The 16889-nt window shown below is 45.7% G+C and overlaps 1 protein-coding gene across 1 annotated transcript in view; it reads left to right on the top strand.

The window, feature by feature from the left end:
- The window catches only part of vps36 (vacuolar protein sorting 36 homolog), a 44968-nt gene that overhangs the window by 6861 nt on the left and 21218 nt on the right, over positions 1-16889 (top strand). Inside the window, exons 2-5 of the mRNA XM_078402875.1 lie at positions 503-571; positions 2899-2969; positions 8896-9010; positions 16389-16475. Of these exons, the coding sequence (XP_078259001.1) occupies positions 503-571; positions 2899-2969; positions 8896-9010; positions 16389-16475 (342 nt within the window). The remainder of the gene's footprint in view (positions 1-502; positions 572-2898; positions 2970-8895; positions 9011-16388; positions 16476-16889) is intronic.

Raw genomic sequence — 16889 nt, 5'->3', positions numbered from 1 at the left:
ACCACAAGCAATGCCGGACTAAAGTACGTCTGGAGTATTGTGTGCAGTTTTGGTCTCCCAATTTGAGGAAGGACGTCCTTGCTATAGGTTCATGAGGTTAATCCCTGGGATGGCGGGACTGTCATATGAGGAAAGATTGGAAAGACTGTGCTTGTATTCACTGGAGTTTAGAAGGATGAGAGGGGATCTTATAGAGACGTATAAAATTATGAAAGAACTGGACAAGCTCGATGCAGGAAAAATCTGCCACAGAAGGCAGTGGAGGCCAATTCACTGGATGAATTTAAAAGAGAGTTAGATAGAGGAATCCAGGGACTAGCGGAATCAAGGGATATGGGGAGAAGGCAGGCATAGGTTACTGATTGTGGATGATCAGCCATGATCACAATGATTGGCGGTGCTGGCTCGAAGGGCCAAACGGCCTCCTCCTGCACCTATTTTCATTATCTCTCTGTTTCTACATCTGTGAATATGAATATAACACAATGCATTTTTATTGCAGACAAAATTTGACTCTGGATCCCTTCTGCTTACCACACACAGATTACTCTGGAGAGACCAAAAAACTTCAGTAAGTTTCTTGAAAGCAACTTCAAATGTACTGTGCAAAGTTCAGTTTTTAAAATTCAAAACACATGTTTCATTTTTGAAAATACTGTGAATGAAATATAACTTGTACTAAAATAATGTTTTAATGCTGCTGGGCCCATATCCCTCTCAACCTTTCCGATCCACACACCTGTTCATAGGTCCAATGGTACTTCATTCTCACATGTTCAGTACAGCACAGTGAGATTCTTTTTTGCAGTAATGTCTTACAATACATAAGCCAAACATACGTGAGCATAGGAATAGGAGATGACCCTGAGACTGTGCACAAGAGTCGCCATGTCTTTAGCGCCATCTTTATAATTAAGTCTAAAGTTATGAAAAATGTCGAGCCTTAACTATAAAGGCCCGTTGTCCTGGCGATGGCACTGGGTCGGAGTTGCAGGGGTCGGCCTGACCTGCCGATGTCCTCCACCGCTGTTTCGCCACTCCCTGCCGCTGCAGGCCGCGTCCGACCCACCGCTCGGCCTCTTTTGTCGATCCAATCGAGCCCCAGGCTGCTGCGAAATGATGCTACAGTACCTGCCTCAACTACCCCCTCTGGCAGCTTGTTCCATGTACCCACCACCCTCGGTGTGAAAAAGCTGCCGCTCGGGTTCCTATTAAATCTTCCACCTCTCACCTTTAGCCTTGTGCCCTGGTTCTTGATTCCCCTACCCTGGGTGAAAGATTCGGTGCATTCACCACATCTATTCTCCTCAATTCCCCTCAGCCTCCTGCGCTCCAAGGATTAAAGTCCTAACCTGCCCTCCCTCTCCCAACCCTTGAGTTCTGACAGCATCCTCGTAAATCTTCTCTGCACTCTTTCTAGCTTAATGACATCTCTCCCACAGCAGGTTGGCCAAAACTGGACACAATGCTCCAAATGCAACATCACCAACATCTTGTACAACTGTGTACTTAATTCCCTGCCTAATGAAGGCTAGTGTACCTAAAGTCTTCTTTACCACCATGTCTGCCTGCGCTGCCACTTTCAGGGAACAATTTATCTGCACTCCTCGAACCAAAACTAGATGGCACAGGCTTCAGGTGAGAGGGGAGAGATTTAAGGACCTCAGGTGCAACCTTTTCACTCAGAGGGTAGTCTGTATCTGGAATGAGCTGCCAGAGGAAGCGGTAGAAGCGGATACAATTACAACTATTTTAAAAAAAACATTTGGACAGATACATGGATTGGAAGGACTTAGAAGGCCACATCGTGCTTGTTTCTGGGTTGTCTGAAAGCAAGAATGTGACAAGGGTAGACAGTGTCCCTGGTTTAAGGACACAAAGTGCTGGAGTCACTCAGTGGGTCAGGCAGCATCTCTGGAGAACAAGGTGACATTTCAGGTCGGGGCCCTTCATCAGAAAATTGTCCACTTTCTGTTTGGTAATGTTTCAGTGACATGCCTTGGGAACACTCTGCCATATTAATGTTGTACCATAATTGGAAATTGTTATAAAATATATTAAGCAAAACAAATTTGCACGGCACAGTGGCGCAGCGGTAGAGTTGCTGCCTTACAGCGAATGCAGCGCCGGAGACTCAGGTTCGATCCTGACTACGGGCGCCGTCTGTACGGGGTTTGTACATTCTCCCCGTGACCTGCGTGGGTTTTCTCTGAGATCTTCGGTTTCCTCCCACACTCCAAAGACATACAGGTTTGTAGGTTAATTGACTGGGTAAATGTAAAAATTGTCCCTAGTGTGTGTAGGATAGTTTTAGTGTACGGGGATCGCTGGGCGGCGCGGACTCGGTGGGCCGAAGGGCCTGTTTCCGCGCTGTATCTCTAAATCTAAATCTAAATAGTGTCATATAAATACTAAAATCACCACATTGAGAAAACGCTGCCTTTATTTTTTAATAGTGGATCCTTGTATCGATTTCTGTCACAGTGTGTGGTTTTTCAGCATTCACTGTATCTTTAAATCATAATAATAGTAGACGAGTCAAGTTCTAATGCTGAAAATATCAAATAAAAGCAGAAACTCTGGGGCTGAGGAAGAGAGAGTTCATGTTTCAGGGCTGAGGGAAGATATCATAACCTCAGTGTTTAAAGTCTGAGTTGATCTTCACACTTGCTCCCTGTTCAGCATTTCTAGTATCTGATTTATTGCTTACCCGCACATTGCAATATTCAAGGTCAAGTCGAGTTTATTTGTCGGTTGTCATAAAATGCTTTGAGAGGCTAATCAAGAAGCACATCTGTGCCCTCCTTCCTCGCAACATGGACCCACTACAGTTCGCATACCGTCACACTTTGACGGAGTTAAGCCACTAAATTATTTCTCCATTTGCCGTAAACACAGGATTGCTGCATCGCGTTGCCTCTGTGGCAGATTATTTTCTTTGAAGAACAGGCAGCCGGAATAGGAAAAAGGTAAAGTGAAACTTCTCTGAACTATTTTTTATCTGAGTGGACCTGTAAATCACTAGATTTAATCCAAAGAGCCATTTCGGTAGATTCTTACAAAAGCAATCATCTGAGATATTGGCCCTGCGTTTGCTGCACTGACGCTTCCTGTGCTGGTTGTCAGCAAGTGTGGGATTCGTGTGCATAAATGTGGAAGTTACAGTCATATCGTAGGATAATTATAATTACTAACTCTTTCAATAAGACATAGAAGCAGAATTAGACCATTCAGCCCATCCAGGCTGCTCCACCATTCGATCATGGCTGATCTATCTTCCCCTCAACCCCATTCTCCTGCATCTTTCCTGTAACCTTTGACACCCGTACAAATTGAGAACCGATCCATCTCAGCGTTAAAAATACCCAAAGCCTCGGGCTCCGCAACCGTCTGTGGCAATGAACTCCACAAATTCACCAGCAAATGCGATCCTAGCATTTATTTCAAGAGGACTAGAATATAAAAGCAGGGATATAATGCTGAGGCTCTATAAGGCGCTGGTCGGACTGCATTTGGAATATTGTGAGCAGGTTTGGGTCCCATATCGGAGGAGAGATGTGCTGACGTTGGAGAGGATCCAGAGGAGTTTTACCAGAATAATCCCAGGGTTGATTGGGTTAATGTATGATGAGCATTTGATGGCACTGGGCCTGCACTCGCTGGAGTTCGGAAGGATGAGGGGCGACCTTATTGAAACTTACCGAATAGTGAAAGGTATGGATTGAGTGGATGTGGGCAGGATGTTTTCACTAGTGGGAGTGTCGAGAGCCAGAGGGCACATCCTCAGAATAAAAGCAGATAAGGAGGAATTTGGAAAGGAGATGAGGAGGAATTTCTTTAGCCAGAGGGTGGTGAATCTGTGGAATTCATTGCCACAGATGGCAGTGGAAATCAAGACATGGAGTATTTTCAATGCGATGATTGACAGATTCTTGATTAGTAAGAATATCAAAGGTAATGGGGAGAATGGGTTTGAGAGGGAAAGATAGATCAGCCATGATTGAATGGCATTGACATGATGGGCCGAATGGCCTAATTCTGCTCCAACTACTTATGAACTTGGGAACCCCATCTTAAAAGAAATTAAAATCCCTTGAAATTGTAAGTTTGATGCATAACAACCATTGAGGTCAAAACCAGAAAAGTGATGTTTTATTTTCATAGATATTAATGCTGATCAGAGATAGTGATGGGGATAATGTAAGAAAAAAAACGCAGATGCTGGTACAAATCGAAGGTATTTATTCACAAAATGCTGGAGTAACTCAGCAGGTCAGGCAGCATCTCAGGAGAGAAGGAATGGGTGACGTTTCGGGTCGAGACCCTTGAAGGGTCTCGACCCGAAACGTCACCCATCCCTTCTCTCCTGAGATGCTGCCTGACCGGCTAATGTAATGTTTCTGTTGGCAGTGACTCCATCTGAAGGGCTTGTTTTGGTAGGAAGCGTGTGCTCTCCCGAACTGTGCAGTAATTAATGAGTTGAGTTTATTGTTCTTTTGGGAAGAGCCTGCAACCCTTTGGCACTTGAACCTTTGGTCTTCCTAGATTGGAGTTGTCTTTCCGGAAAAGAGGGAAGAAATGTGGGAGAGCTGATTAAACAGCAGTTTTGCGTTGAAATATATGCTCAAACTTGTTATTCAGCCTGGAGTCGAGATATTTAATCATTTCCAGCAGTGTTAGATATGAACAATCAGATAATGTAGTGCTTTTATTTTGTATTGTGATATCAGTGGGCATTGCGGTAGAGCTACTGCCTTACAGGGACCCCAACTACGGGTGCTGTCTGTACGGAGTTTGTACGTTCTCCCCGTGACCTGCGTGGGTTTTCTCCGAGATCTTTGGTTTCCTCCCACACTCCAAAGACGTACTCCAAAGAGGTTTGTAGGTGAATTGGCTTGGTATTTATAAAATGTAAATTGTCCCTGTTGTGTGTAGGACAGAGTTAATGTGTGGGGATCGCTGGTCGGTGTGGGCTCGGTGGGCTGTGTGGGGATCGCTGGTCGGTGTGGGCTCGGTGGGCTGTGTGGGGATCGCTGGTCGGTGTGGGCTCGGTGGGCTGTGTGGGGATCGCTGGTCGGTGTGGGCTCGGTGGGCTGTGTGGGGATCGCTGGTCGGTGTGGGCTCGGTGGGCTGAAGTGCCTGTTTCCGCGCTGCATCTCTAAACTAAACCTAAACAATGCTCTTAGTTTTTTTTTTAGATTTAGAGATACAGCGCGGAAACAGGCCCTTCGGCCCACTGAGTCCCAGCGATCCCCGCACACTAACACTATCCTACACACACTAGGGACAATTTTTTTAACATTTTACCCAGTCAATTAACCTACAAACCTGTACGCCTTTGGAGTGTGGGAGGAAACCGAAGATCTCGGAGAAAACCCACGCAGGTCACGGGGAGAACGTACAAACTCCGTACAGACGGCGCCCGTAGTCAGGATCGAACCTGAGTCTCCGGCACTGCATTCGCTGTAAGGCAGCAACTCTACCGCTACGCCACCATGCCGATCTAAATAAGGACCACATACAACACAAGGGAAAAATCAACACAGGTTGTCGGTATTTTGGTTTCTAAAAGGCATAGTAGAAAGATTTTGTTTGTTGCTTTTAGAATCGAACCCACTTTGTTTTTTCACAATGTTATCTCTGACAACTCCCATGAAATTATCCCTGGATGCAAAACACTAAATGCTGGAAGAATTCAGTGTACTAATCTTTCATGTGGATCTTCATTGCAAGCTCCCTGGAGGTCTAAATCTGCCACCTCCACTGGCTCTCCTCCACCTATTGTGCAAGAATGCATCTTGAAATATTCTAGTGGATTTGTCGAGCCTGATCAGAAGAACGACTTTATCTCCAAATCTTCCTAAAATCTCATAGAGTCATGGAGCTGTCCAGCACGGAAACAGATCCTTCAGTCCTTGTCAACCAAGTTGGTCAACTTGAGAAGGTCACAGAATGCGGAATACGCTCCAGTCTTCATTAACGGGGACGAAGTGGTGAGAGTGTCCAGCTTCAGGTTTCTGGGCACACACACTTCAGAGGCCCTCACATGGTCCACTAACACTGCTGCTCTAGTCAAGAAAGCACAGCAGCGGCTGTTTTTCCTGAGAACGCTGAAAAAGCTCGGTCTGCCCAAACAGTTACTGATGGCCTCCTACCGCTGCACCACAGAGTGCATACTGACATATGTGTGGTATCTCAGCTACACGGCAGCGGACAGGAGAGCTCTTCAGCGGGTCGTCTGCAGAGCGCAGAGGATCATTGGGATACAGCTACCAGCCTTGGAGGACATCTACAACGCACGCTGCCTCAGGAAAGCCACCAGCATCTACAAGGACCCCACACACCCGTGCCACCGTCTGTTTGAACTACGTCCACCTGGCAGATGGTACAAGGCCTTCTACGCCCGCACCTCCAGACTAAGGAACAGCTTTATCCCTAGAGCTATAGCTGCTCTGAATCAGACCTGCTGAGTGCCTGCCATGACCTGTCTCGGCCCCCAGGGTCACCTGGTACAACTGACCCTGCATGAACCCCCAGGGTCACCTGGTACAACTGACCCTGCATGAACCCCCAGGGTCACCTGGTACAACTGACCCTGCATGAACCCCCAGGGTCACCTGGTACAACTGACCCTGCATGAACCCCCAGGGTCACCTGGTACAACTGACCCTGCATGAACCCCCAGGGTCACCTGGTACAACTGACCCTGCATGAACCCCCAGGGTCACCTGGTACAACTGACCCTGCATGAACCCCCAGGGTCACCTGGTACAACTGACCCTGCATGAACCCCCAGGGTCACCTGGTACAACTGACCCTGCATGAACCATTTTTGCATTTTACCTTGTTTTCTCCTTATTTATATATTTTATAGCATTGATATGGAAGTGGCATTCTAAATCTCATTGTACTTGTACAATGACAATAAAGATATTGTATTGTATTGTATTGGTATACTGGGCTAGTCCCATGTACCTGCATTTGGCCCATATCCCTCTAAACCTCATCCATATATCTGTCCAATGTCTTTGAGTGAAAAACTTTGCTATTGAAGTCCCCCTTAAATCTCTCCCCTCTCACCATCGGCCTGCGACCTCTAGTTTTAGAATCCCCTAACCTGGAGATTTATCACCCTCGTGATCTTGTACACCTCAATAAGGTCACCCCTCAGCCTCCTACGCTCCAAAGAAAAAGGTCCCAGCCTATCCAACCTCTCCCTTTACCTCAAGCCCGCAAGCTCTTTCACCTGTATGCACCTGTCACCTGCCAAGCTTTGTCACATCCCCACCATAATCAGTCTGAAGAAGGGTCGCCTATCCATGTTCTCCAGAGAGGCTGCCTGGCCTGTTGAATTGCTCCAGCACTTTGTGTCTATTTTTGCAAGTCCAGGTATGGCGGGACTGTCATATGTTGAAAGACTGGAGCGACTAGGCTTGTATACACTGGAATTTGGAAGGATGAGAGGAGATCTTATCGAAACATATAAGATTATTAAGGGGTTGGACACGTTAGAGGCAGGAAACATGTTCCCAATGTTGGGGGAGTCCAGAACAAGGGGCCACAGTTTAAGAATAAGGGGTACGCCATTTAGAACTGAGATGAGGAAAAACTTTTTCAGTCAGAGAGTTGTGAATCTGTGGAATTCTCTGCCTCAGAAGGCAGTGGAGACCAATTCTCTGAATGCATTCAAGAGAGAGCTAGATAGAGCTCTTAAGGATAGCGGAGTCAGGGGGTATGGGGAGAAGGCAGGAACGGGGTACTGATTGAGAATGATCAGCCATGATCACATTGAATGGCGGTGCTGCCTCGAAGGGCCGAATGGCCTCCTCCTGCACCTATTGTCTATTGTCTATAACATGCTGGTGAATCCATTCTGCACTAACTCCAGCATTAGGACATCCTCCGTGTAGCTGGGCTACCAGACTGCGCATGGTGCTCCAAGTGTGGTCTGACCAACGACTTGTACGGCTGCATCATGTTGACCTAACCTTGCCAATAAAATAATCATCAGCTTCATTTTACTTCCTGTTATTAAGTTACCATCAGTTTTCCCCATACTTTGATGTCATAGCCATTCCGTGCAGAGGAGAATTAGTCTCTGAACACTCATTCATTATCACCCTATGAATGCATTTTACAAAGCTGAATTTTTTTTTCCTTTTGGAGAAATCCCCTACTTTGTTGAACGTTTAATTTTAAACTCAACATCAATATTAAAATTGGGATAACTATCTTTTGGTCCCTGATTAAATGGTGCAAATATTTGGCTAAAAGTAGACAAAGGGATAGTTTAGTTTATTATTGTAGCGTGTACCGAGGTACGGTGAAAAGCTTTTTGTTGCGTGCTATCCAGTCAAAGAAAAGATTATACATGATTACAATCAGCTGTCCACTGTGTACAGATAAAGGGTACATTTAGTGCAAGACAAAGTCTGATTAAAGGTAGACACAAAATGCTGGAGTAACTCAGCGGGCCAGGCAGCATCTCTGGAGAGAAGTAATGGGTGACGTTTCGGGCCGAGACCCTTCTGCAGACTGAAGACAGACTCAGGATTTTGAAGAAGGGTCTCGACCCGAAACGTCACCCATTCCTTCCCTCCAGAAATGCTGCCTGGCCCACTGAGTTACTCCAGCATTTTGTGAATACCTTCAATTTAGACCCGCATCTGCAGTTTTCTTTCCTAAAGTCTGATTAAAGATAGTTCAAAGGTCTCCAATGAGGTGGATGGGAGGTCAGGACCACCCTCTTGCTGGGGAGAGGACGGTTCAGTTGCCTGATGACAGGTGGGATGTTATTGAGAATATCCATCAGTAGAGTATGTGTGTTTATAGTCAGACAATTTAAACACCACCCTGCAAGCTGCTGTGGGTTGACCCTTTCTATTTTGTTTTCAGTGCTAAGATAATCATTCATCTTCAAGCGGCTGCCCCCAACAAGGATGCAGGCCCACATCAGACCAGCAAATACTCTTTCATCAAACTCTCCTTCCGCGAACATGGCCAGATTGAGGTAACTATAACATCTAGAGCGGAAAGGTAGTGGAAAAGAAATCGCCAACTGTTCCTTCTGCTTAAAAATTAATGTAAAATGTTTGATTTAAAATTGAAGGATTGCGTAGTGGTGCAGCGGGTTGAGCTGCTGTCTCTCAGCGCCAGAAGCCCAGGTTTGATCCTCACCTCGGGTGCTGTCTGTGTGGAGTTTGCACATCCTCCCTGTGATTGCTTGGGTTTCTTCCCGAGGCTCCGGTTTCCTCCCACATCCCAAAGACATATAATAGACAATAGACAATTGGTGCAGGAGTAGGCCATTCGGCCCTTCGGCCCTTCGAGCCAGCACTGCCATTCAATGTGATCATGGCTGATCATCCACAATCAGTACCCCGTTCCTGCCCTCTCCCCATACCCTCTGACTCCTCGATCATTAAGAGCTCTATCTAATTGACCCTCTGTAAATTGCTCCTAATGGGTAGTGAGTGGATGGGTAAGTGAGATAACACAGAACGAGCATGAACGGGTGACCAAGGACCTGTTTTCATGCTATATCTCTGAAAAATAAAATAAATCGGGTTATTTCGTACCCAAGGACGCTGGTTATGAATTATGGACATGCAACTGTAAGCAAATTCTCACATTTTTAAGACATTTTAATCAAACCAACAATAATAACATTAAATAGTATTTATTAATTACTGGGTATAGTAAATATTCTGTTAGTTTAATCATGGGCATGTTAGTGATTATTCAATGAGAATTATAGCCAGCAATAATTTTCTTCGTGACAGAATTTTTTTAATGAGTTGATTTTATACGCTTTACTTGTGAGGTTATTAATTTAGAAGTTGATTGGTTACAAAATCAAAACAGAAGAGGGGGTATATTGATAGGAAAAAAATGTTGATGAATGCAGTTTAATTTTTATTGATATGTGTACCAGCATGTTTTTGCTTACGAAAAAAGCATTGAGTGCGAGTCTATGCTTGGCGATACTTTATGGAAAGCCACAGAATATAACCTTTGGCCGTTTTAATGCATCTCTTTCCTTTTGTAGTTGAAGACCACTGATCTATCTGGACCGTTAGTGTAGTCTACCCAAAGCTCAGCTTCCTTTTTCTATATTACTCTGCTGCCCAATATATAATAATAATAATAATAATAATCCATTTATTTTATATAGCGCCTTATCACATGCTCAAAGCGCTTTACAAAAACAATTAACATAGAAACAAACAGACAAACTATCCTGACGGAAAAGCGGCGAATACACAACGCCAGCATCCTCTCACGTCAGGGTCCGGCAGTAGACATTAAAAAGCACAAGACACACAGATATAATTTTTTACACAAAACAGCCATCACAGTGATTGCTCTAGGCATACCCTCACTGTGATGGAAGGCAAAGTCTTATCTCCTCCTCATTCTTCTCCCATGGTGCCACGAGGTGATCGAGGCTCCCAACTTTTTGAAGCCCCCACCGGGCGATGGAAAGTCCCAGGGCCGAGCCGAGCCGAGCAGGCCGATGAAAGTCCTGAGCCCCCACCGGGCGATGGAAAGTCCCAGGGCCGAGCCGAGCAGGCCGATGAAAGTCCTGAGCCCCCACCGGGCGGTGGAAAGTCCCAGGGCCGAGCCGAGCCGAGCAGGCCGATGAAAGTCCTGAGCCCCCACCGGGCGATGGAAAGATATTAGAAAGATATATATATATCTTTTGAAATGAGTTAAGATTTTTGGGCTACTCCATTTGGCAGTGATCCATAAATTCACAACAGTGTATGTAAAGAAATTTCTCCTAAAGGTTTCATTTGACCGGCTCATTATTATCTTGCACTTATACCACCTTCGTCACCCATACGGGAACAATTTCTCTCCACACTAACAAACACCTTCCTAATCTTAAATATTAAAGTCTTTCCTCTTTATACAGTCATGGAGTCACACAGCACGGAAACAGGCCCCTCGGTCCCACTCATCCATGCCGACCAAGATGCCTCAGCTACACAAGTCCCACCAGTCCGCGTTTGGTTCATATCCCTCTCAACCTTTCCTATCCCTGTATCAAATGTCTGTTGAATGCTGTTAAATTACTTCCCTCAACTACTTCCTCTGGCCGCTAGTTCCTGGGAAAAGATTGCAAATAGTTGCATTAATTTGAGTAACAGTGCAGTAAATCTTTGGCCATTTAATGCATCAGTTTCCTTTTGGAGACGGCTGATTTTCCCAAACTGTGGGTGCAGTTTCTCAGAAGCTCCATTTACATTTAATCACGCCTTCCTGTTTCTGTATTCCGTTCCTTCGACAATGAATTCCACTGAACACTGTACTCCAGTGTAAACTGGCACCATGTTTAAGTAATTTGCTAACTGTTGCCCTACTGTGTGACTGGCTGGGTGGGGAGAGTGACACGTTAGCTTCACCTTCCCCAAAATAGCTCAGTGAAACAAAACATAATTTGACAATGTATGTGCAAGGAACCTCTATCTAACATTTGCAGTCAGAAGAAGGGTCCCGACCCAAAACGTCGTCTGTTCATTCCCTCCACAGGTGCTGTCCGACCTGCTGAGTTTAGTTTAATTTAGTTTAGTTTAGAGATACAGAGCAGAAACAGGCCCTTCGGCCCATCAAGTCCGTGCTGACCAGAGTTCCCGACACATTCACGCTATCCTACACACACCAGGGACAATTTACACTTTTTCTTAGGCCCCCCTCGGTCATGACTGACCATAGGCGATGCATCCTAGTTGGCTGCTTGCTCCACACCTCGGCTAGAGCAGCGTCGCTTGTGGCTGAAGAGACCAATGCGGGAGTGACAGTCTCTGTGGCAAAGGTCACATTTGTGTGTGGTCTCTGGTCTGTTGAAGTTGCTGCGCTCCTTTCTGCGTGCCCGCTTGTCTGCCGCTGCGTTCATCAGTGTCTCTTCCCCTGTTTTGAGATGTTGGTTCAGGGTCCCTCTCCACCTCGTGCGGTCAGCTGCAAGGCTCTCCCAGGACTCCACATCGATGTCGAGCGCCTTCAAATCTCTCTTGCAGACATCCATGTAACGTAGCTGGGGGCGGCCGATGGTTCTCCTCCCAGATGTCAGCTCTCCATAGAGGATGTCTTTTGGAATACGGCCATCCTCCATGTGGTGGACATGGCCCAGCGCTGCCTGAGTAGAGTGTACATACTCGGAAGGCCAGCGCGGGACAGAATCTCGGCGTTGGACACTCTGTCTTGCCAGGATATACCCAGGGTACGGCGGATGCTTCTAAGGTGGAAGGTGTTGAGTCTTCTCTCCAGTCTGGCATATGTAGTCCATGTCTCACTGCCATACAGCAGCGTGCTGTTGACACAGGTGTTGTAGACTGCTATCTTTGTCTTCACTGTCAGCTTTGGGTTGGTCCACACTCGAGCTGTGAGGCGAGCGAGAGTTGTAGCTGCCTTCCCGATCCTCTTGTCAATCTCTGTGTCCAAGGAGAGGTTGTCGGTGATGGTGGAGCCGAGGTACATGAACTGATGGACAGCATCGAGTTCGTAGTCGTTGATGGTGATGACAGGCGGTGCCTCTGTATCCTGTCCCAGGACGTTCGTCTTCTTCAGGCTGATGGGCAGCCCAAAGTCCTTGCAAGCCCGATAGAAGCGTTCCATCAGTGACTGTAGTTCCTGCTGGGTGTTGGACACAACTGCTGCGTCATCGGCGAACAACATGTCTCTGATGAGAGCTTCTCGTACTTTTGTCTTGGCTCGGAGGCGGGTGAGGTTTTTACACTTGTAAAAATATAAGTGTAAAGTATAATTTACACTTATACCAAGCCAGTTAACCTACAAACCTGTACGACTTTGAATGTGGGAGGAAACCGAAGATCTCGGAGAAAATCCACTCGGTCACAGGAAGAACGTACAAACTCCATACAGTCAGCAGCCATTGTCAGGATCGAACCCGGGTCTGCTGGCACTGTTGGCTGCAACTCTACCACTGCTCCACCAGCACTTTCTGCTTTCCTCACCACTGTCTTTGTATTTGAGTCTGCACAGTATCTAGCTCCATTGAACAGTAGGTTTAGCATTTTAATAAGTACCAACCATGTTCATTCCTGTGGTTTGAGCAAGCTCTTCATTATAGAACCAATACTGTTTGATTGTAGCTAACTTAATATTTCCTGTTTAAATGAAACTTTATTGAAGTCTCGCAACATGTTTATTTCTAATTATTTTGATGATCTTCTCATGTCCCAAATCTGACACAGACAATTTAAAAGAAGAGATTAAATTTGTTTTAAGTTTCAGAAAGTAGACATGGCAGTGCACAAGTTCTCATCTCTGATCTTACCCCCACAAGTTGTATTAGGTTAAGATTTCTAAAGTGTTAAGCCAGGGATGAATTTGGGTGGATTTTAACATCTGACATTTAAGTATTACTGCCTTGCCTGAAGGAACTATCCGGGCCAGTGGGTCTGAGTTAAATATGCTGGAGACCCAAGTAATGGAGGCTGCTGAGCCAAGGAGGCTCAGGAACGAAGGAGACTACAGAGAGTGGTGGACCCTGCCTCCCCACCATCGAAGGCCCATCACAGGTACTGACCTCCCCACCATCGAATGCCCATCACAGGTACTGACCTCCCCACCATCGAAGGGATCTACAGGAGGCGCTGCCTCAAAAAGGCAGCCAACATCATCAAAGACCCACACCACCCTGGCCACGCTCTCATCTCGCTGCTACCATCGGGAAGAAGGTACAGGAGCCTGAAAACCGTGACCTCCAGGTTCAAGAACAGCTTCTTCCCAACAACCATCAGGCATCTCGAACACGGCACAACACAAACTAATCTATGAACTACCAACTCTCTTGGTTGCACAAAGGACTTTGGGCTTGTTGCAATAATATTATTTGTTTGATTTATTTAATCTTTTGTTTAATATGTTATCTACGAGCACTGTGTTTATGGGCCTGTAAAGCTGCTGCAATGAAGAATTTCATTGTTCCATTTTCGGTACATGTGACAATTAAACACACTGGACTTGACTTGAAATACCTGATGATTTCATTACCTGGAGGGACTTTGAAGAGCAGTCATAGAGTTATACAGCACGGAAACAGGCCCTTTGGCTCAACCCGTTCATGTCAACCAAGATGCCACACCTAAACTAGGCCCATTTTCCTGCGTTTGAACTATATCTTTCTAAACCTTTTCTATCCATGTTCCTGTTCAGATCTCTTTTAAATATTGTTACAGTACCTGCCTCAACTACCTCCTCTAGCAGTTCATTTTTTCCTTATATCCCTTGAAAATCTTTATGTTTGTTTTCAAGTTTTTGACAGTTTGTTTGAGTCTTTTGTAAAACCAGCATCTGCAGTTCCTTGTTTCTCCTTACTTTGGTTAGTTTTATATCAGGCTGAGGAATTAGTGAAATCTTGCTCATGCTTACATTGTGTACATCTGTTTAATATATTCCTGATCATAATCTGACCTCTCATCCTCAAAGTGGACACTAGGATTCATGAAGGCATTTGGTACATTGGCCTTCATAAATCAGGGTATTGAGTACACAAGTTCAGGTATTATGTTATAGTTGTACAAGACATGGTTGAGGCTGTATTTGGGGTAATGTGTGCTGTTTTGGTCACCCTGCTGTAGGTAGGATGTTATTAAATTGGAAAGAGTGCAGAGAGGATTTCTGAGGATGTTGCAAGGACCTGAGGGGCTAGCTATGGGCAGAGGTTGGGCAGGCTAGGACTTTATTCCTTGGAATGTAGCAGGATGAGGGGTGATCTTATGGAGGTGTATAAAATCATGAGGGGAATAGATAGGGTGAATGCACGCTCTGTCATTTATACTGAGTAGGGCAATCAAGAACCAGGGGACATAGGTTTAAGGCAATAGACAATAGGTGCAGGAGTAGACCATTTGGCCCTTCGAGCCAGCACCGCCATTCAATGTGATCATGGCTGATCATTCTCAATCAGTACCCCGTTCCTGCCTTCTCCCCATACCCCCTGACTCCGCTATCCTTAAGAGCTCTATCTAGCTCTCTCTTGAATGCTTTCAGAGAATTGGCCCCCACTGCCTTCTGAGGCAGAGAATTCCACAGATTCACAACTCTGACTGAAATTTTGTTTCCCTCATCTCCGTTCTAAATGGCCTACCCTTTATTCTTAAACTGTGGCCCCTTGTTCTGGACTCCCCCAACATTGGGAACATGTTTCCTGCCTCTAACGTGTCCAACCCCTTAATAATCTTATACGTTTCGATAAGATCCCCTCTCATCCTTCTAAACTCCAGTGTATACAAGCCTAGTCGCTCCAGTCTTTCAACATATGACAGTCCCGCCATTCCGGGAATTAACCTAGTAAACCTACGCTGCACACCCTCAATAGCAAGAATATCCTTCCTCAAATTTGGAGACCAAAACTGCACACAGTACTCCAGGTGCGGTCTCACTAGGGCCCTGTACAACTGCAGAAGGACCTCTTTGCTCCTATATTCAACTCCTCTTGTTATGAAGGCCAACATTCCAATGGCTTCCTTCACTGCCTGCTGTACCTGCATGCTTACTTTCAGTGACAAGGCGAGAGGGGAAACTTTATCACAGAAAGGGTGGTGGGCTTATGGAAGGAGTAGATAGTTGAGGCAGGACTATAAAAGCTTTTAAAAGATATTTGGCCAGGTATAGGGATAGGAAAGGTTTAGAGAGATGTGGTTTACACCGGGTCAAGTGGGACTAGTGTAGATGGGGCATCTTGGTTAGCATTGGATGAGTTTGGCCAGAAGACTTGTTTCTGTGCGGTGTGACTCTACGACTCTATTAGCCCACTGATCGCTTCACTCCAGCCGCCATGCTGCTTTGTTTAAGTTGAACCTGAAGGGTAAGTGATGGAAGTCAGATTGTGACCATGTTGAATGCTGCCAGAAGTTGCCATGGTTACACCTGGACTTCCCACCCTCAGTAACCCGTGTGTGGTGAAGGGAGAGGTTTCCCACAGCTGGGGGCAGACGGGGGAAGATGCATATTGCTCAGTCACGTTGGAAAGCTTGCATTAACCATGGCCGGCCAGTGATGCAGTTCACTCAATTCAAAGCCGCTGTACATAAATGCAAGGTTCACAAGTCATGAGAGCAGAATTAGGCCATTCGGCCCATTGAGTCGACTCCGCCATTTAATCATGGCTGATCTATTTTTTCCCTCAACCCCATTCTCCTGCCTTCTCCCCATCACCCCTGACACCCGGACTAATCAAGAATCTGTCAATTTCCCTTTAAAATACGCAATGACGCCCACCACAGGGTCTGTGGCAATGAATTCCACTCAGGATCTAGACGTGCTTGTTGGAATTGCAGGTTGCTGTTGGATATTTGTGAATAGCATCTGTCAAGTTAATTATGATTAGCTTTCATCAATGTTTAACATTATCTTTACAGTTTTACAGACGACTGGCAGAGGAACTATCCCAGAAGCGATGGGAGAGGATCTCTGTACCTCAGCCAGTGCCAGCTGGTAGATCACAAGTATGTACTGTTGTCAAATTCCATCTTGGTTTATTGTGATAAGCCAAACAAAACTTGTGCAAGCATATAAGAAGCAATTCAGTATCTCCATGATTTATCCCAAGCTTTAAACCCTCTCCTGCCTTGTACCCATTTCCCATTTATACTGGAAAGTTCTGGAGTAACTCAGACTGAGTCTGAAGAAGGGTCCTGACCCAAATCGTCACCTGTCCAAGGTTCTCCAGAGATGTTGCTTGATCCACTGAGTTACTCCAGCACTTTGTGTCCTTTTGTGCAAGCCAGCATCTGCAGTTCCTTTGTTTCTCACATTTATGCTGCCTGCTTCTTGGCACTTTTCATGCACCCAGCTGTTTGAGAGATGATGGAGATTTAAAAAATCTTTAGAGAAGCAAGAAACTGCAATCTTGAGCAAAA

Source organism: Rhinoraja longicauda, chromosome 7 (genome assembly GCF_053455715.1).
Source record: "Rhinoraja longicauda isolate Sanriku21f chromosome 7, sRhiLon1.1, whole genome shotgun sequence".
NCBI lineage: Eukaryota > Metazoa > Chordata > Chondrichthyes > Rajiformes > Arhynchobatidae > Rhinoraja > Rhinoraja longicauda.
The sequence above is the reverse complement of the archived record's forward strand: the minus strand, read 5'-3'. Positions and strand labels throughout refer to the sequence as shown.